The sequence below is a fragment of the Bos indicus genome, chromosome 11 (assembly GCF_029378745.1).
Source record: "Bos indicus isolate NIAB-ARS_2022 breed Sahiwal x Tharparkar chromosome 11, NIAB-ARS_B.indTharparkar_mat_pri_1.0, whole genome shotgun sequence".
NCBI classification, from domain to species: domain Eukaryota; kingdom Metazoa; phylum Chordata; class Mammalia; order Artiodactyla; family Bovidae; genus Bos; species Bos indicus.
The window spans coordinates 15,723,726-15,744,954 of record NC_091770.1 but is presented as its reverse complement, the minus strand read 5'-3'; the positions used below and the strand labels follow the sequence as shown (position 1 = coordinate 15,744,954).

At 40.1% G+C, this 21,229-nt stretch overlaps 1 protein-coding gene across 12 annotated transcripts in view; it reads right to left on the bottom strand.

The window, feature by feature from the left end:
- Nucleotides 1-21,229, bottom strand: part of LTBP1 (latent transforming growth factor beta binding protein 1) — a 456,275-nt gene that overhangs the window by 113,874 nt on the left and 321,172 nt on the right. For all 12 annotated transcript variants that reach the window (XM_070798479.1, XM_070798478.1, XM_070798481.1 and 9 more), the window contains 4 exons: nt 20,509-20,634; nt 19,987-20,109; nt 15,794-15,913; nt 2,161-2,283 (listed from right to left, as the gene is read on the bottom strand). In XM_070798479.1, coding sequence (XP_070654580.1) covers nt 2,161-2,283; nt 15,794-15,913; nt 19,987-20,109; nt 20,509-20,634 — 492 coding nt within the window. The remainder of the gene's footprint in view (nt 1-2,160; nt 2,284-15,793; nt 15,914-19,986; nt 20,110-20,508; nt 20,635-21,229) is intronic.

The following is a 21,229-nucleotide window of genomic DNA, read 5'->3' as shown; positions in this document are numbered from 1 at the left end:
TATCCAGGGGACCACATCATGTTCAGATGTATTATCTCCTAGTCCTTCCTTGTTTTAACAATCTTAATTGCCTTGAGGATATGGGCCAGGAATCCATAGTATGTCCCCAATTTGGACTTGCCTCGTGTTTTTCTCATGATTAAGACTGGAGTAAGAGGTTTTTGGAAGAACAGCAAGAAGGTAAAGTGTCCTGGTCCTCATATGTCAGGAATACATGACATCACTGGTGACTTAACTTTCATCACTTAGTACTTTGTGAACTCTAATTAGCTGTTGCAGCTATGCATCTCTTTCAATGAATAATACATCTTTGAGAGATTATAGTCTCTTGGTAACATATGCAGTGCCTGGAATGCATTGGTTCCTTGATACACTTGACAGAAAGGATGAATAGAAGCAGCCGCCCTGCACAGTGTCCCAGAGACTGGAACATACAAGTGTTCCTAGGGGGTGATAGCAATTGATGGTGTGAATTCTGGAGTGGGAAGCAGACAGATTAGAGAGGAGCAGGCTCATTTGGGATGGCAATGCCAGGAGGAAGAAGGTGGTCATGAGTTATTCATTCAACATGTATTAACTCTGCATTTTCCCTCTACAGCATTTAATTCCTGAATTTTAGAGATGACATGATTTTGGGAAACCTGAGATTGTTTTTCCAAGGTTGTACAGTGGATCACTGGAAGATCACATAGAAAAATTCAAATGTCTATGAATCTGCCCGTGGAAGATGCTTCAGTTCTTACAGGTCTATAGTAGGGTATCTGTTTACTGTTTCCCTACCACAGTGACAAATTAATTACCACCCTGCTGCTACTGCTAAGTCACTTCAGTCGTGTGCGACCCCATAGATAGCAGCCCACCAGGCTCCCCCGTCCCTGGGATTCTCCAGGCAAGAACACTGGAGTGGGTTGCCATTTCCTTCTCCAATGCGTGAAAGTGAAAAGTGAAAGGGAAGTCGCTCAGTTGTGTCCAACTCTTAGCGACCCCATGGATTGCAGCCTACCAGGCTCCTCCGTCCATGGGATTTTCCAGGCAAGAGTACTGGAGTGGAGTGCCATTGCCTTCTCCCAATTACCACCCTAGACTCTTCACTTTCACTGAGACAGCAAAGAAAAGAAAAAGGTTTACTTATTTCCTCTTCCTTCCTTTGAAAGAGCATCCTTTAAGTATAAAAGTGATGGAAGACAGCAGAAAGGAAACAAATTAACCACAGAGAAGATGAAAACTTCTTTAAAATTACTTTAAAAATTAGAGAAATCATGGGCAAATTACACTAATATTCTAGAGGAAAGTGTATATATTAAATATATACATATATATGTATCTGTTATATATAACATGTTCATATACACTGACTTAAAAACTTGACTAATGGTAAAACATATTAACAAATATACAAAAGAGGAAATACAAATGCTTAACAAATACATGATTAAGTATGTAATAATAAGTGTTCACACATTTTAAAGTTAGAAAGTAGTGTTCTATTGAAATAGTTAAACACAGAGCACTTTGCCCAATTATTCCACCTTTACAAAATCTGAAGAACAGAATGAAAATGCAAAAACAGCAATACACTGGAATATTACACTGCCTTTAAAACTAATGTCTGAAACAAGTTATTAATGAAAGATGCTCATGATATACTATTAAATAACAATAAGCAAGACTGAAAACTGGACACAGTACATAATCTTAATGATACAAAACATCCTTGAGATATGAATATCCACAAATGAGGCTGAGAGATTATCTATTTTACCTTTCTGCATTTGCTACATTTTCTATAGCAAATGCATTTTTAATAGCAATGTTATTAAAATAAAAAATTATATATCACATAGTTTATCTATTTAAACTGTACAATTCAATAGTTTTCAGTATATTCACAGAGTTGTAGAACTGTTTTTACAACTAGAAAAAAACTAAATAGATCTGTGGTTTATAGATGTTCTCAAAAAATTCACTGTTTTTCTCTATGTAAATAAATAGGAATTTAACCACCATGAGGATTCACTTTCAGAGACCAACCAACATGTGCTCTAGGAAGCCCAGTTAAATAAATGACAAGTCGTATGGTTTCCTTTCTTAAAGCTAGTTGCGCTAACACGTTTTTAAGTGTAGTTCAAATAAAATGAGAAATCTGATCGCACTACTTACCTTCACAGTGCTTGTGGTCTGGAGTTGGGCTGTAGCCCTTGTGGCATGAACACATGTAGGATCCTTCAAGGTTGGAGCAAGTACCATTTGTGCAGATCTTTGGTTCCAGGCATTCGTCCACATCTTAAAGAATGTGGCATAATGGAAAAGAGGGGGAAAAAAAAGAAATAAAACATGAATTATTTGAATGTGGTTAGAAATGGAAACAGTGGGTCTTCAAAAGAGGGGCAGATTCTTTAAGATAAGCTTTCGAATTAGCTCTTTAGGAGGAAAAGAAGCTCTGGTATGAGGTGCACATATAATGGTTTCGTGGCTTTATTTACTTTCTGCAAAATAACTCTAAAAAGGAACCAAACATGCTCTGAATAAATTCAGTGGAAGGCTTACTGTGGAAGAGAGGGAGGAAGAGAGGATAGCTGTAGAGCAGCATCCCCTACAAGATAAAATATTCCAAAGAATCACAGATGTGTGGAGGTCTAGTTAGGGAGCTGATGAATTTCAGTAGAATGTGAGGCATCACTGAAGCAAGATACATGACTCATGACTCTGGGAAACTGTGGGAAAATCTGTAACAGGTGAAAAAAAAATCTTTCAAAAATTCTAAGATGGCATTGAATCTGATTAAGAAAAAAAAAATCTAGGGGACAAACAAAATAAGACTACTGGGTAGTCTGAAGGTGGAGTACAGGCAGAAGAGGCAGATAATGTAGCTAATGTTTATCAAGCACTGACTGTCTAAAGTCACTGAAGGCTTTACATATATTCTCTCACTTAATGGTAACAAAATCCACATGGGCTAACAATTCACAGAGGAAGGACCTGAGATTTAGAGAAGTTCAAAGCTTCTCACATAGTTGTCCAAGGTCCAAGGTCACATAGTTAGAAATTGATGGCTCAGATTTGAACCCAGTCAGCCTAACTCCAAAGACCATCTTTTAAACCTGACTATGAGGTTCTGGCATAGGCAATGTTAAATCTAGAGATGGAAACAGTTGAAGAGAGAAAGTATGACTTTGTTTTTATTATTTGCTAACACAGCATTATATCAATAATCATTATCTAATCATTCACTGATCTCATTCAACAAACATTCGTTAAGCTCCTACTAGGATACTGTTAATTCAAAAGGAAAAATCTGAGTTCTGTGCCCGATCTGAATGCCCCAGGGTAAGTCCACTGTATATTGCAGTAAAAAGGCATATAATGAGCATAAACAACCAAAAATTTAAAGAAAAACTTTAACTACAAAAAGTACCCAAAATACACAAAGCATCAAAATTTATGCTTAATTTTACAATGGCCTGGAGAAAGGAACGGCAACTCACTCCAGTATTCTTGCCAGGAGAATTCCATCAATAGAATAGCCTGGTGGGCTACAGTCCATGGGGTTACAGAGAGTCAGACACAACTGAGTGACTTACACTTTACAATGGTCTATAACTTAATCAAGGTCTTTCATACATAAAGCAGAAAACAGTGGAGAGGGAAAGGCTCCTGATTATATCCATTTCATTTCACGATGCTCACCACAAAAGCAATACAGCTTTCCACTTCAGTATTAACAGAGAATCATGAACACATTAGCAGAAACCTAGTTTTAGGTCAGCGACCATTCATTTGCATTGTAATTCACTAAAATGAAATCTTTCTTATTATGGAATTCAGAAATAGAGTATTATCAGTAATTATCATTAAATAATGCACAGGGACATCTTGTATGTGTGCACCATATGCATACTGAAAACAGCCAAGTAACTGACACTGCCTAGGTATTCTACTGCACTTTCACAATATCACTAATTATGGTAAAGTGACCCTAACTCCATGACAAATGGAAATATCACTTTCAACTGATCAATTATCCAACCTTTCTTTGGCTGTGGGAGTCCACTCTCGTAAATACTGAAAGCAAACTACTTGAAAGAAGAAGCCAAAGATCGGAGCCAAAATAAATAAAGGGACAGAATGAACTTAGATACTAGGCATGGAAATTCCAACAGCAATGTGAAAATGTTATGTCTAGGTTCTGGTTTGGTTTCAAATATGTTAAGTTGAAAATTGTATGAACTGCTCCCTTTAATCATACATGGACCAGAGACTGCAGAATAGAAGAGTAAAATTAATTTCTAAGACCATATTTTCTCTTGAAGCAAATTAACAGGCATTGCAGATTACCATTCATGAGATACTTGAATAAATTCTATTTTGCCAGGCAACTACCATGATTAACAATGAACCAGAACACTCTGAAATATCTAGGAGAGCTTGATGTGTTTATTTCCTTCTTTACTTGCCACAGTCATAACTGCATGGAACCAGAATCCTGTGGATAGAAGAGTTTGAATAGTTTGAATTGAATAAGTACATAAGCTTAGTGGCACTTATGCTCTTAAGGAAACAAATGTTATATAGTAAAATATCATTAAAAATTCTTTGATTTAGACTCAAAAGGCAGATATATCCAGCTATAAAATAAGTTAGTCATGGGGATGTAATGTGCAGCATGGTGGCCATAGTTAACAACACTGAATTGCATACTTGAAAGCTGCCAAAAGAATACAGTTGGCCCTTGAAGAACATGTGTTTGAATTACATGAGTCTACTTACACACAGCTTTTTTTTTTTTTTTTTCCAGCAGAAAATACTACAGTACTACACAATCTGCAGTTGGGAGCAACCACAGATGCAGAAGGTGAACTATAAGTTACATGCAGATTTTCAGCTGCACAGAGGGTTGGTGCCCCTAATGCCCACATTGTTCAAGGGTAAACTGTGGGTCTTAAAAGTCCTCATCACAAGAAAAAAAAATGAAACTATGTATGGTGATGGATATTAACTACACTTATTATGGTGATCACTTTGCAATGTATACAAATATTGACTCATTTTGTACACCTGACATATAATACTCTCTCTCAATTATACCTCAATCTTAAAAAAAGAATATATAGAAGGAAGGTGTCTAAAATGGAACCTCATTTGGTGGATGCAAAAGAAATGAATACACTCAGTTTTGTATCTTTAGCCAGACCTCTCTCCTTAACTGCTCATCCCCACACTTTGTTGGTTAGTCTACTGGGACATCTCTATTTGATGTCACTCAGGCACCTCTGAGTCCTCATGGCCGAAACATCTTTCTCTTGCCTTCTCTCTATGCTGTCTCCCGGGTCAATATAGGTTACCCCTATCCATTTAAACACACAAATCAGAAACTTGGGAGTCATCCTTTCTAGATTCCTTCCTCTCTTTCTTTCCCCACATTCAATTTACTACAAAGTCACATAAATTCTACTACCCAAATGTCTCTCAAATACACCCAACTTTACTTCATTTTTGCCACTCCCAATCTCTCATATGGGTTACTGGCATCGTCTTTTATCTCTCTATTTAAAGTCTTTCCCTATCATATCCATTATCCAGCCTGCAGCCAGAACAATCTTTCTAGAACACAAATCTGGCCAATGATGTTGTTGCTCTACTTTAAAAACTTTCAATAGTTTCCAATGTTCATCAATTTAGTCAAGGATACAAACTTGTGGGGCCCTGAGTGGTACCGACAGAAGGTCAGGTTCCCACAGTTCCTACCTCTAACCCTTGGGAGAAACAATGCCATAGGAAACAAGGTGGTCATATCTACCCTATCATCCGTCACCGATTATCCACCTCTTACCCCAAGTCAGAGGAAGATGATTGTATCTATGTTTTCTATATTGGAGCTCAAAACTCATTCTAGCATTACAGTCTAGCATTACAGAAGAGCCATATCACCCAACTTCTTACACAAATACATGATGAGTTCAAAAAGGACACTGTCCATAGAAAACTGGGTTACAAATTCAAAAAACCAATTTACCAATGGGACTTGGGGACATAATCTGGCACTTGCCATTCAATAAATTAATTAAACCTCCCACAGCAAGGAAGTTCCCAGGAGTTATGAATCCACCTCACTATACTATCATCCACTCTGAATTGATCCTTCTTGTCTACAATACCTTCATATGTCTCTCACAAATGCCTGCTGAAAACTAGATATTCCATGAGTACAGGATTTCCTGATCTCCTTTCCTAATAATCCTATTAGAAGAGGCAGTCAGGACAGTCTGGCATAATTTGTGTCCTTAGTGAACCCTGGCTAATTCTTATGATCATCACATCCTTTAAAAAATGTTTCACTTCATCATTGAAATCCTGCAGTCTACAGTTCTTTGTCAAGAGCAACATGAAGTTCAATGGTCATTAGTTCCTGAACTCCACCTTCTTTCTTCTTTGGGAGAAATGAGCACATTAATCTCGCTCTAGCTTCCTGGCAACTTTCCATCCTCCACAGTTTCACAAAGATGATTCCCAGCTGGCCAGCAATCCCACCTGCAAATTCTCTCATTGCCTTGAGAGGTAGTTCATCTGGGTCAGGAAGCCTTTTGAAATTTCCCTTTTTAGTATCCTGGGAACACGCCAGTCTGCCTGAAGCCCTTCCCTGGTGGGCGGGACCTGTAAGGTGCTGAGAACATCCAGGGGCCACCTTCCCATGAGTCAGCCCATGGTGGTGCTGCCCCCTATCACTCCACCCATCAGTTCCTTGAGGTTGGTCAGAACTGGGTCCAGGGCAAGAGTTTACCTGCATTGCTTCATTTACTTTCAATGAGTAAAGAAAAGATTTACTTCAAAGATTGACAAGGTGAACCAGTCATTTTTCTGAGACCATTCAGCCTCATTTAATTCCTTAATGACCAAGAGACTTCCATGAGTGAGCACCATTTGATACGGAATGAAAAGTCTTATTCCATCGCCACAACTACATGAAAATACAGGATTACTCCCAAGGCAAACATTACTTCAATCATCCCTCAGCTATTCTTCACACATCATCTTTATACTAAAGATGATGGGAGAATACATTTGACAGAAAAGCAAGCATGGTAAAAATGAAAGACAGACTCTGGTTAGGCCAGGACAATCACATCCTCCCCTCACTTGCACTCGAGGTATATAGTAAGTCCTTAGGATCTCACCCTCTGTCAGTTCTGACCAAATTTAAAAATGTGCAGTAACAGAGCTGTCAATGAAAATATATTGTCTGTTCCTCAAAGATTCATCACTACTTTTTGGGAACTGGAAAACCAATGCCAATGGTGTGTGCATGCCAGATGAAAATCAATCCACTAATCTCAGCACATCACTGGCTTCCTATCTCAGCTTTACAAAAGATCATTTTGTTTTCTAGCAAAACTCATCTGGGCTACCTTGGACAAGTCTGCCATCTCAGACTCTCGAGCCAAAACTATTGCTGCCTGCAAGGGATGGTTCCAGTTCACATGGATCTTTCCTATGGACTTTAATTTTCCTTACTATCTCAAAATCGTATTGCGCTGTCCTGTGATTTTCCTGGGTGTACATGAGAGGTATATGAGCTACTACATAAGACAAAACAATATTAGCTTTGATGCTAAAAGATGAGGGATCATGTCCTAGCTCTGCCATTTATTACCTATGATGGGGAGCTATCCCATTAACCTATTTGAGAATCAATTTCTGTACCACAGGTAACTGTAAACTATTAACATATACAGTTATTACAATATACATAAATTATAACATATACAGAAATTATTACAATAACTAGGATTCCCACACAGGCATATTTCCCACCTTCAAAAGTAGTTTTGGGGGGTTTCTGTTGAGATATAACTGACATTAAAACAATATGTAAGTTAAGCACCAAGGATATAATGGGCAACATAGAGAAATACAGCCATTATTTCATAAAACCTTTAAATGGAGGATAATCTTTAAAAATACCAAATCATTATGTTGTCATATGAAACTAATATAATACTGTGAATCAACTATGAAGTGAAGTCAAAGTAAAGTGAAAGTCACTCAGTCATGCCCAACTCTTTGGGACCCTATGGACTATAGAGTCTGTGGAATTCTCCAGGCCAGAATACTGAAGTGGGTAGCCTTTCCCTTCTTCCAGGGGATCTCCCCAACCCAGGGATAGAACCCAGGTCTCCTGTATTGCAGGCAGATTCTTTACCAGCTGAGCCACAAGGGAAGCAGTGAATTAGCCATACTTCAATAAAAGACAATACTGTGCAAGCTTAAGGGATGCTTTGACATCCTATCTCAAAATTATTAACATTTATTGGAGTATTACTAACACTTCTATCATGTCACACAATTATCATTTCTTTCCTGATGAAGACAATTAAGTTCAAGTCTCTTAGCAACTTTGAGATTTCCAATTCAGTACTGTTGATTATAATCACTAAGCTGTGCATTTCATTTCCAGGGCTTACCTACTAGTTGCAAGTCTGTACCCTTTAATAACATCTCCCCAACTCCTCTACCCTCACATCCTTATGACGACCATCCTACCTTGTTATGGTTTGCTTCTTTACAACTTCACATCTTTTCTGGCATCTAACAGATCTTGTAGACAGTGTGTGCTCTGTGGTCAGTCATGTCCCAGCTCTTTGTGACCCTATGGACTGTAGCCTGCTAGGCTCCTCTATCCATGGGATTTTCCAGGCAAGGGGAGTGGGCTGCCATTTCCTTCTCTGGGGATCTTCCTGACCCAGGAATCAAACCCACATCACATGCATTGGCAGGCAGGCTCCTTATCACTGAGCCACTTGGGAAGCCCATATGAAGGCAGGTGCTCTACTAAACTATTTATTGACTGATTAGAAGATTCCTTTAGCACTTAATGATTCAGGGATAAGACTGATCCTTGCACATTATCTACAAAAGGTAGACCTTGAGCTCAGTTGCCATCTGATATAAGAACAAATGTAGGACTAAAGTCTTCAATTTCACTTAAGTCTATGAATATTCATATATTCCATAAAGGTTAACAGTGACTCCTAAAATCTGAAAAGAAATCCTAGGGTGAAAAGAACTCCTAGAACAAGGAGCTCTCCATATCTATCCTGCAAGTTTTCTGTACCTGGTTTTAGTTAAGATTGCAGCTAGCCAGTTGTCAAGTGATTTGAATGATATGAAGTTCTTCAAATGCTGAAGATCTACTACATTTACAAAACTCAAATGGGAGTCATAAACTCATCATCAACTTAATTATGGCCAACAAAGAAGGATTGCTTTGATTAAAATCTCAGAAATTTGTGTTCCCGAGTCACACATATTTTGTCACAAACTCAACACAAAGCAAGGTAATAAACTCAAAAACAGCTAGCTGACATATCTACCAGGTGATAGATATTGTATTTTGTGAAGGTGAGCAAAGAAAATGAAGCCAAAGAAAGATGTTAGTACTGCAAAAGTGGAAACATTTGTTAGGAATGATCAATCTTCCTGCAGAGAAATCTTGTGATTCTCAAGAAGTATATTTCAGCAAAACAAAAATGTTCAGAAGTTGAAAGAAAACTAAGATGAATTAAATGTATAAGAGAAAGCTTCTATGACAGAGAGTTAAAAACTCTGTGAGATGAGCTTAAAGAAAGCCAAAGAAAAGACAATTATCCACAGAACTCTGACATATAATTTACTTTAACAGATATCAGTTATTATTCCATTCCCTTTCTTTCAGGACAATGGAAATAAAACAGAGGTAACAGGATTGGGGAAGAAGAATGATAACGTTTTTGTGTTAGTCGTTCAGTCGTGTCCAGTTCTTTGTGACCCCACAGAGTGTAGCCCGCCAGGCTCCTCTGTCCATGGAATTCTCCAGGTAAGAATACAGCTGGAGTGGACAGCCATTCCCTTGTCCAAGGGATCTTCCCAACCCAAGGACTGAACCCAGGTCTCCCACAATGCAGGCAGATTCTTTACTATCTGAGGCACCAGGGAAGCCCAATACTACATTTAATTCTGATAATAAACCCTATGAAGAAAGTACTTCGATTTCCATTTTACAGATATTAAAACTAAGCTTCAGAAAGGTCATATAACCCAAATCTGCTCAAATTCAGGGAAACGTGATCGATATATCAGAGTTACTGAATATACCTTTAAACAATTAAATGTTAGAGAAATTTCCTTTGGGAGATGGCTGTAGTCAGGTTTGAATCAGGCCAGTTTAACTTTCCTGAGACAAGCGAAACATGTAAATTGAGGACTTGACACATTGGCTTCTTTCAAGAAAGATTCTGATTGAAAGCAGCCAGAGAGAACTGGCCAGAACTCAAGGTGATGAAATAATTCTAAGAGGTGGAGATCGCATGGGCAATAGCTCCAGGCTGAATGTGAGGTCCAATGAATACAGTGCTCAATGATGAAAGTGGCTCTCAAGAGAGCACCGAAATCCACAACTTGAAAGAAGCAGCTTCATTAACAGAGGAGCCAACAAAGGTTGCCAAGAAAGCACTGAGGGACAGATATAATAAACTATTGAGAATGAAGGATCATGTGCCCTGAACTAAACATAGCAGGTGTGGCCTGGGGGTTCATGCTAGGAAAAAGGATGAACCCTCAGGCAACACTTGCTAACATTTTACCTGTTTCTGCACCAAACTCCTGCTCTAATTCATAAATTAAGGAGCAGCACCAAATAGTAAGATACAGTATACATGGCATGAATACAAAAAGGCCATTAACGGTTTCAGTAAGTTCACCATTTAGTTAGGAGAAAGTGTCACTGGCTTTAAATCTCTGTAGAATAGAAGGGTCAAAATGGTCATTCTTAATTCTTAATGAAACTGTTTAACAGAAAAAAGAGCCAAATGGACATCAAGATCGATGAGTTTTAAATATATATATAAAGCATAATGCCAAAGAAAGTATTACTCTGTACAACAATGTCTAGGTTTAATTATAATAACTTAAAAATATGCTGAGAGAGGAGAGTGGTAGAAAAAACGGTTACTAAGATCTACAGAACAGCCCTGCAAGGTAGAGACTGTCATCTCTCCAGATGAAAACTAACAAATGCCCTGTGTAGGACTTTTCTCCAAACACTGAGATTTAGGAATGCTTTTTTTAGTCTTTCATGTTCTCATACATTAAAAATTGAAGGAAAAAGTCTCATCAATGTACCCTAAGGTGTCTGTACTAAAAGGATAGAGGAAGCCTCAAACTAGTCACATTTAACGGTTAGACACAAGAAGAGTTGAACAGCAAGGAACACTTGGTGAATCATTTATCATTTGATGCTTTCCCTGACCTCCATAGAAGCTCTAACACTCTCTAATCCCTTAGGCTGCTTTTTTCCTTAATGGGATTCATCACCCTGACATACCCTATACTCTACTTTTTGCCTTGTGAGCTCTAGAGTCTAAGTGCAATGAAGGGAAGAAATTCATTTTGTCCACTATCAATCCCCAGGGTCTAAAACAAAATACCTGACTCATAGTAGGAATACAGTTTTCAATGATGAAAGTGGCAAAGAGAGAAATAAATATAGGTCAGGTTGTGCTATGGATGAGCTCAACTCAAAGACAAACTTAGGTAGGACTATGCCCTCTGAAAAGTTTAGAGTAGCAGAATTACAAAGATGAGAAATAAAATGAATAAAGCAACAAAGCCAAAAAGATATGATGGGGTATTCATGAGCATTGTCAGAGCGCTGTGGAAAAATCCAATCCATTCATTGGCTCAATCTGAACAGAAAGGTATTCTGCAGTATCTGCTTTCCATCACATTCAACTTTCACACTTGAAAGCTTGACTGCCATAAAATATTAAGATGGAAAAATCCATTTTGGTACAATCTGCAAAAGCTCACAGGAGAAATTTACAAAAACTGCAAGTTCAAAATGAGCAATGGATGGCACTGCAATTACATCACAGACAAGAAGCTTGATCAATAGATGATACAGAACCTAAAACTCTACCCAAAGCAGAAGGAAAAAAGGACATGGCCTATTTGTAATGGGAAATGTGTGACTTTAGTTAGCAATGCAAAACTGCTTGGCCAAGTGGCCAAGTGTGTAACTTGGGGTGAGTAACAGGGTGACCTAATAGCTTTGCTTATGATTCTGCTAATCTGGTTGGCAAAGTGAAATTGCTGCTAAATGAGGTGCTTTGTTTCTGTCACTCAACTGCAGCAGCACGGTCATGATCAGATTGATTGCACACATCTAGGTGTAAGAACTCATATACTTTTATTCCCCAACCTGGATCCACGCAGGATGTTGTGGAGAGCAATCACTTGCCAATTTGGTCAGTCATGTTCCATTAGTAAATCCATGAATCAGGGCTGCGTTTATGCCATGGTTGTGAATTTTAGTTAGTTAAGGTAAAGTTCAGGCTCTACTTTTGGATTATAATATGCATTGGTATGTGAAAATGAGTATAAGAATGGAACTTTGATAGGCAACTGTGAAATTTATGCCAAACGGGAAAATTAAAACCACACGCACTTTCTGACCAGCACTGATTATATAAACAAAAGCTTATCAAATAGGCAACTAATAAACAAACAAAAACAACTTCTTCCCAAAGATCAACACCTCACAGCTCTACTGATAGAGACCCTTGGGAATGGGCATAAGATTCAAGGCAGAGGGCCTCCTGCACCTGGTTCAGGGGCTCAGCTCATGCTGTCTCGTGAGGAGTTCAAAGTGTTGAAACTACCAGTACTTCTGCCAAATCTACCTATCCCATCTCCTCTAACACACCACATATCTCCTCAGAGATGTATGAATAAAGACCAACATTTTTAATAGGACCAAGAGGGTCTGGCATGGTCTTTCCCCTCATGGTCTTCCCCCTGCAGCAAATCTTCCCTTGTACTCTGTCTTACAACCACACTAGCTCTTCAGCCTCTGGAACATGATCTGCTTCCGCCTTTCATGAGCCCCTTGCACACACCAAATGTCCAAAACAATCTTCCTTCCATCCCCTTCCCCAGACAAAGCCCTGGTTAAACCTCAAGAATTTTCCTTGAGGCAACTCATTGTATCATGTGCTCTTGTAATATCAAAGAACCCTCTTTCCTAACACATGTCTCTTTTGCACAATGAAAGAAACTATAAGCAAGGTGGAAAGACAACCCTCAGAATGGGAGAAAATAATAGCAAATGAAACAACTAACAGAGAATTAGTCTCCAAAACATACAGTCACACAGCTCAATATCAGTAAAACAAACAACCCAGTCAAACAGTGGGCAAAAGACCTAAATGGACATTTCTCCAAAGAAAACATACAGATGGCTAATAAACACATGAAAAGATGCTCAACATCACTCACTATTAGAGAAATGCAAATCAAAACCACAATGAGGTATCATCTCACACCGGTCGGAATGGCCATCATCAGAAAGTCTACAAACAATAAATGCTGGAGAGGGTGTGGAGAAAAGGGAACCCTTTTACACTGTTGGGGATGCAAACTAGTACAGCCACTATGGAGCACAGTGTGGAGACTCCTTGAAAAACTGGAAATACAACTGCCATATGACCCAGCAATCTCACTGCTGGCATACACTCCGAGGAAACCAGAACTGAAAGAGACACATGTATCCCATGTTCATTGCAGCACTATTTACAAAGCTAGGACACGGAAGCAACCTAGATGTCCATCAGCAGATGAAGGGATAAGGAAGTTGTGATACATACACACAATGGAATATTACTCAGCTATAAAAAGGAATCTTGCCTGGAGAAACCCTATGGAGAGAGGAGCCTGGTGGGCTACAGTCCATGTGGTCACAAAGAGCTGGACACAACTGAATGACCAAGCACATAAAAAGGAATGCATTTGAGTCAGTTCTAATGAGGTGGATGAACCTGGAGCCTATTACACAGAGTAGAATAAGTAAGAAAGAGAAGACAAATACTGTATATTAACTCATATATGTGGAATTTAGAAAGATGGTACTGACAATCCTACATGCAAGGCAGCAAAGGAGACACAAACATAAAGAACAGACTTTTGCACTCAGTGGGAGAAGGAGGGGGTGGAATGATTTGAGAGAATAGCACTGAAACATATACTTTATCATATGTCAAACAGATGACCAGTGCAAGTTCGACGCATGAAGCAGGGCACCCAAAGCTGCTGCTCTGGGACAACATAAAGGGACAGCATGAGGAGGGAGGCAGGAGGGGGATTCAGGATGTGGAGGGGGACACACGTATACCTCTGGCTGATTCATGTTGATGTATGGCAAAAACCATCACAATATTGTAAAGCAATTATCCTCCAGTTAAAACAAATAAATTAAGATAAAAATAATTAAAAACAAACAAAAGAAGAAGGTACTTTGGTTGGTCCCTCAGTGTATCCCAGCACTGAGTACCACTCTGTATGTAAGTAAAGTGAAAGTCACTCAGTCATGTCCAACTCTTTGCAACCCCATGGACTGTAAAGTCAATGGAATTCTCCAGGCCAGAACACTGGAGTGGGTAGCCTTTCCCTTTTCCAGGGAATCTTTTCAACCCAGGGATCGAACCCAGGTCTCCCACACTGCAGGCAGATTCTTTACCAGCTAAGCCACAAGGGAAGCCTAAGATTACTGGAGTGGGTAAACTATCCCTTCTCCAGGGGATCTTCCCGACCCAGGAATCAAACTGGGGTCTCCTGCATTGCAGGCAGATTCTTTACCAACTGAGCTATCAGGGGAAGCCCACCACTCCGTGTATAGACAGTGAATTATACAGTATTTAAGAAGAAAAGAAAGAAGAGAGGAAGGATGGAAAAATTTAACTCACACTGTCAGATTGTGGCATGGGGTGGGAAAGAGTTCAACTTTTGTGAAAAAGATCACACGGTAAACAGAAACACAAAGGAAAACCATTAGGGGGGAAAGCTGACTCGATCACAGAAAATCAGGAGCAAAGCAGAGTTGTTATCTTCCTCAGTGCCTTGAGGAGGAGGTACTCAGTATTCATTAAATACTTGAGTGAATGAATAATGAACAAATATAAGGGGTTGCTGTTGTTCAGTCACGTCCGACTCTTTACCACCCCATGGACTGCAGCATACCAGGCTCCTCTATCCTCCACCATATCCTGGAGTTCGCTCAGATTCGTGTCATCAAGTCAGTGATGCCAGCCAACCATCTCATCCTCTGTCGTCCCCTTCTCCTCCTGCCTTCAATCCTTCCCAGCATCAGGGTCTTTTCAAATGAGTCAGCTCTTCGTATCAGGTGGCCAAAGTATTGGAGCTTCAGCTTCACCGTCAATTCTTCCAATGAATATTCAGGGTTGATTTCCTTTAGGATGGACTGGTTTGACCTCCTTGCAGTCCAAGGGACTCTCAAGAGTCTTATCCAGTACCACAGTTCAAAAACATCAATAGGCAATCAGTCCAGATTCCTTTTTATATTTGCTGCTTCTGCTGCAAGTTTATGTATATTTCTTGATTCTATAGGTCTGTGGTAGCTCCGTCTCATACCTTCTCTTTTTAAGCATTTTGCTCTCCACCTCTCTCCTCTTTGTGGCACTTATTATCAATATTTTATTTGGTTTTGAGTATTAATCACATCAGGAATAACAATTTGTTTCAATCAGAATTATGTTTCATGTAAAATCTTCATGTCCACTCCATTTCTTATTTTCTTCATGGTTAAAAGTTACTCAGAACTTTTCTCTGAATGACATGAGTTTGTTACATTCCTCTGTTTCTCTCACCTTTTTCCATTTTGAGAGACAGCTCACTTGGCATTATGCCACTCTATCAGAAAACCAGCCAGACAGAAGACACACAACTATAAGTGCCCTCCAGTACTTACCAAGACACTGCCCGTTCCAGCCTCGAAACCCTTCCGTGCAGGGAACACACTGGTAAGATCCGGGAGAATTCACACACTGCTCATCTGGACAAGTACTTGGAGTCAAACATTCATCAACATCTGAAAAAATAAAAAAGCTAGGTCACAGACATTTTATCAGAGCACTACAGCACGAACTGACTTGTGATAAAGGGGAGAACGATTGGTGGGGAAAACAATAACTGGAAAAGTAAAGCCCTAGGTATGCACTTAAACACTCAGTGGAATGCATGGCCAGGTATAACTTGATTGAAATATTTACATATGTTTCAAGGAAGAACTTGGCCCCAATTCTCCAACTGGCAGGCCCAGATCTCTCCACTCTGTGAGTTGGCAGTTCTCTAGGACCACTTTTTGGACATCAACATCTTTTAAGTAATAGTCTGGTTTGCCAGAAAGAAATACAAGAAATGAACACAACAGTGAGGAAGCCATTTATCCACCTGGCTAGAGGTTCTCTCTGCAGACCATGGGGTACTCTAGGGAAACCCTTGCTTTGGCTTCACGGTCCCCAAAACATCCGAGGTTTGAATAATTTAAAACTTTTCCCGTGATAGGAATTGCTTGGAGGTCAAAAAAGAACATTAGGAGAGAATGAACTCATCAAATACTTCCAAGATTTTCCAGAAACTATGGTGAATAATCATAGGGTAATATATTCTGGTTTAAAATACACCTTGCTTTTCACATTCACAGCTAACTAAGTTATTAATCATTGTTCTTTTCAATGTGAGGAGAAAAAAAAGTCACCTTAAATATGGACAGAACTGTGGCAGAGATACAATAGCTTCAGACTTTCTAAAGAATGGTCAAACAATTGGAGATGTGGATACAGAAAAAAGATTTGTAGACACAGTTAGGGAAGGAGAGGATGGGATAAACTGAGAAAGCAGCATTGACATACATACACTAAAATGTGTAAAAGTGGTGGCTAGAAGGAAGCTGCCATATAACTCAGGGAGCCCAACCTTGCGTCCTTCTGACAACCTAGAGGGTTGGGATGGGGGCAGGAGATGGGAGGGAGGCTCAAGAGGAAGGGGATATATATACATACACACACACACAGTTCTGATCGATTTGAGTTGTACAGCAGAAACCAACTCAACATTACAAAGCAATTAACCTCCAATTTAAGAAAAAAAAGAATGGTAAAACAATAAAATGGGGGGAAAGGTGACAGAGGTAACTTTCAACCATTTAATGAAATGAAAAGGTAACTTTTCAACCATTTAAAATGAGCACTGACACCTGCATACCAACCCCAACTGAAACAGGTATTTTCCAAGTGAGTGGATTCAGTGTCTAAGCGTCATGATATAAGATGTATATAGGACCTCTGCTGCTGCTGCTGCTGCTAAGTCACTTCAGTCATGTCTGACTCTGTGTGACCCCAGAGACTGCAGCCCACCAGGCTTCCCTGTCCCTGGGATTCTCCAGGCAAGAACACTGGAGTGGGTTGCCATTTCCTTCTCCAGTGCATGAAAGTGAAGTCACTCAGTTGTGTCCGACTCCTAGCGACCCCATGGACTGCAGCCTACCAGGCTCCTCCATCCATGGGATTTGCCTCTAATCATACTTAAAATTTAAACAAGATTTTTCAGGAAAAAAAGTGAAAGAAATATATAATGAATACACTGAACATGCACGGGTATTTGATGTCATCATGTTGGCAAATTCTCAAAAATCACCTCCCATTATGTATCATTAGAGATGTATGAAAAGATGCTTAAAGTAAAAGATGTTATTAATAGAATAAGCACCAGGTCAGTGTTGCAATTTTTTTTTCCTATCAGCAAAAAATCCTTGCCAATAGACAATGACACACAGTGGTTTTTTTTTTGTTAGGTCAGATGTTCTGGGACTTCTTGTTCTACAAAAAGATGATGCTTGCCAGTTGAATTTTCCAAACAGCATTACATTCTTCTCTGGATGGGATTTAAAAAAAAAAAAAAAATGGAACCACAACTGCTAAGTCAGAGAAGGTCATTGAGATAGGCTGGTCTGATAAATAAGGTACAATGCTGAGCAACATAAGACAGTAACATCCCTGGATTTCCTGCTGCTCTCACCTGTTTGCTTGTTCCCTCATCTATAAATGAGGGACTACCTGCCTGGTAATACCTTCAGAGAATAAAGTAAGGGTGCATGAGATAATGTCTGTAAGCTACAGTAGACTCCTTGGAGACTGGCGCTGTTTGAAAGCAACTTTGTCAGTGACAGCTGAGAAAATCTTCAGTGAGCCAGAAGCCCAGGGACCTTTGGTTCTGATCCATGGTGAAATTAGGAAACAGCCACGTTATTTGGCTCCTTCATTTCAAGCTTTTTCATGGGGATAGAATTATATAATTATTAACTCAGGGGATGCTGGTGAGATTTCTGTTAAATAATTTCCATGCACTGAATATTACTGAAGAGTCTCCTTCTTTCTATTTACTTACTTATCTTCAACTTTCTTTTCTACTCCTTTCTACTGTGCATCCTTAACCTGTAGTAATTCCTTAAATGTTTTATCTTCCCATCCTGAGTCTGTGTGTAGAACCTGAGGATCTATATTTGATCTTTTGGGGAAGCACAGTTTTGCATATAAGTGCTTGCCATATAAACCCAAGCCCCATTTTCTTCTAAAAAAAAACTCCCACAATTATAGATATTCTGAAAATACCTATGCAAAAACCAAAGGAGTCAGGGAAAGGGGGAGTTCAGGGAAACTAGTGCTTCTTGAGAGCTAACAAGGTGACAGGCACCATATGACATACGGCAACACCCATTTACCTGCACGAGCCGGAACGTTAACTGCATGGTTCCCATTTCACAGATGAAGAACTAAGTTTTGAAGGGCCTACATAACTGGCCCCAAGCTAGACAGTTACTGAGTATGGGGATCATGAGCTGAAAAGCCATCGTCTCCATTCTACCCATCCTCAAGCGGCCTCCAGAGCAGAGGGACAGTCCCCCGTAAAAGAAGAGCGGGGACACTTCACACCTGCACTTTCCCAAGGCCCTCAGCCATCAGGGGAAGAGTTCATATCTCTGTTATGATGGGAGCTGATGCGGTAACATAAAATGCTCCCCACTTCTCTCCAGATAACTCAGGGGCTGAGGCAAGAGGCCAGCAAGCAAGGCAGGTGCAGGCTGCCAAAAAACTGTCTAATGAGCTCTCCCTCCAGGCCTGGTCATTAGAACTGTGAAAAAAACCCAACATATTGGAGCCAAGAAACAGCAGAGAGCAGCCTTCCCCAACCAGCCTATCCCTCCCGAGCTCTGGAGGCCCAGCCATGTCTGAAAACAGGCTAAATGTCAGGTAGCCAGGCAGCGAACATGTGGAACCAGCACCAACCCCACACCCAGGCTCCTCAGAACATGTCCAAAGGCCCCTGCTCCTTTGTCTTGTTCACGTTTCCATGAAGACTGAAACAGAGGTTCAGTGCATTTCTTCACAAAAATAATTATTCAAAGTGTACCACGGTGCTTTCAAAAAGAACCCATGTGACTTGGGACACATACACAAACAGAAATATTCAACGGTTAATCATCTTAACTTTGAAATGTTCAAAACTCTTCAAGACATTTTTGCAATGAGAGCAAATCCATTGCTGGGGTCAGCATTAAAGAAATTTTATCTGACACAGCTGGAGTCTGACCTGTAGTTGGTCAGACATTTTTTAGAGATCTGCAAGCAAGTCCCGGAACACAGGCGAAAGTAAGAAGCTGAGACAAACGAATGGACCAAGATGAAAAGGTTGAAAACAAAAAGTTCACACAGGTGACACCTGGACTATGTCCCCAGGTGAATGATGCAGACAGACACTGTGATTAAATCTGGGTTTGTACTAAGATCCTCTGCAGTTCACTGTTACAAAGTGATGTCACTCCACCTACCAGGGAAGGCAGATACTGAAATGAGTAATAGAGAGAGGAAGAAGACAGGAAAAGACCCAGACAGAGTCACTGAAGGGAGGCAAAGAGGCTCTGATTCTGGGAGGTAGCCAGAGCCTGGGCGAGCTGGTGTCCTGCATGGATTGGCAGTGGAGGAAAACCCGTACCAGGCCAGATGCCTACAAGCCTCAAGTTCTGGAACTAGCCCTGCATGTCATGGACATGTGTGCTCCACACTGCAAAGGGCTGTGGTCTCCCCTTCCTCTCAGCAGACTCACCCTCGCACTGGCCTCCTGGGGTCATGTGGTACCCGCTATCGCAGTATTCACATCGGAAGGCCCCCATGGTATTGACACAGTGCCCTTCCCCACAGACGTCCGGCCTCAGACACTCATCGACATCTAAGCAAAGCAGAAAACATTGTCGAGTGTTATTTCCCAAAACCTAATTTCAAACCTCTCCCATCTTCCAGGTTAGTTAAAATTTAAGAATGAAGCAAGTGATTCCTACTATCTATTATCTCTTTGATTTGTTCCAAAAAATTGAGTGGCTTGGATTTACTCAAATCCAAAAAAAATATTTAACACCACTGGTCTTTGTAGACATTTGATATTCTTCATTCAAAAGTGTTGGGGGAAGATATTTCATTTTTTAATCTTCCAGAATCTAGCAGATTACTGTGTTGTAACGGGTTTAATAATAAATTCTGGGTTGTCTGAATGGGCCCTGGACTGATGGAATTGGGGGAGCTAGAAACCCACATGAGGGAATTTATGCATCAGAAAGAACACTGTCATTACCTATGCAGTTAGTACCCTCCTCACTGGCCATGAATCCTGCTGGGCAAATACACAAGAAACTTCCCTCAGTGTTTTCACAGCGTCCCTGGGAGCAAAGGTGTTGATCCTGAGCGCATTCATCAATATCTGTTAACAAAAAGATATACAAAAGGATTAGCGTAGCATGAAATTCTCAGACTCTCTGTTCATGAAATACTAGCGTTCTGTCTCCTCTGTCCGACCTTATAAGTGAGGAAAACAGTAAAAGGAATACAGCCAGTTTCCCTGAATACTTGAAGGTCTGCTATTGCAAAGAGGGAATACACGTATGGCGTACTGCTTTGAAAGTTCAAGCTACAGCTATGATATTGGTGTTTCAAAAGAAAGATTTCAGGTCAACACAAAAAGACGTGCCTGATAACTGGAGTCACGTAAGTGCTGGAATTCACTGTGCAAATCCCAGGCCAGCTCAGCAGAGGCAGTGAGCAGTGTCATGATAGGTGCTCTCTTTCACAGTGCACACAGGTAAAGCGAGACTGAATCATCTCGACTGACTGCCCTTTTCAACTTTACGCTTGTGATTCTAAATATAGTAAATCTCATGTATGCAAATTCACGAGAAACAGTCATACTATAGAGCAAGTGGATGTCCCCCTCACACCTCACTCCACATATATATGCAAAACCAAACAGCAGAAGTCATATTTGCATAAGGGAATTCAGCATAAAGTGGGTTTAATTA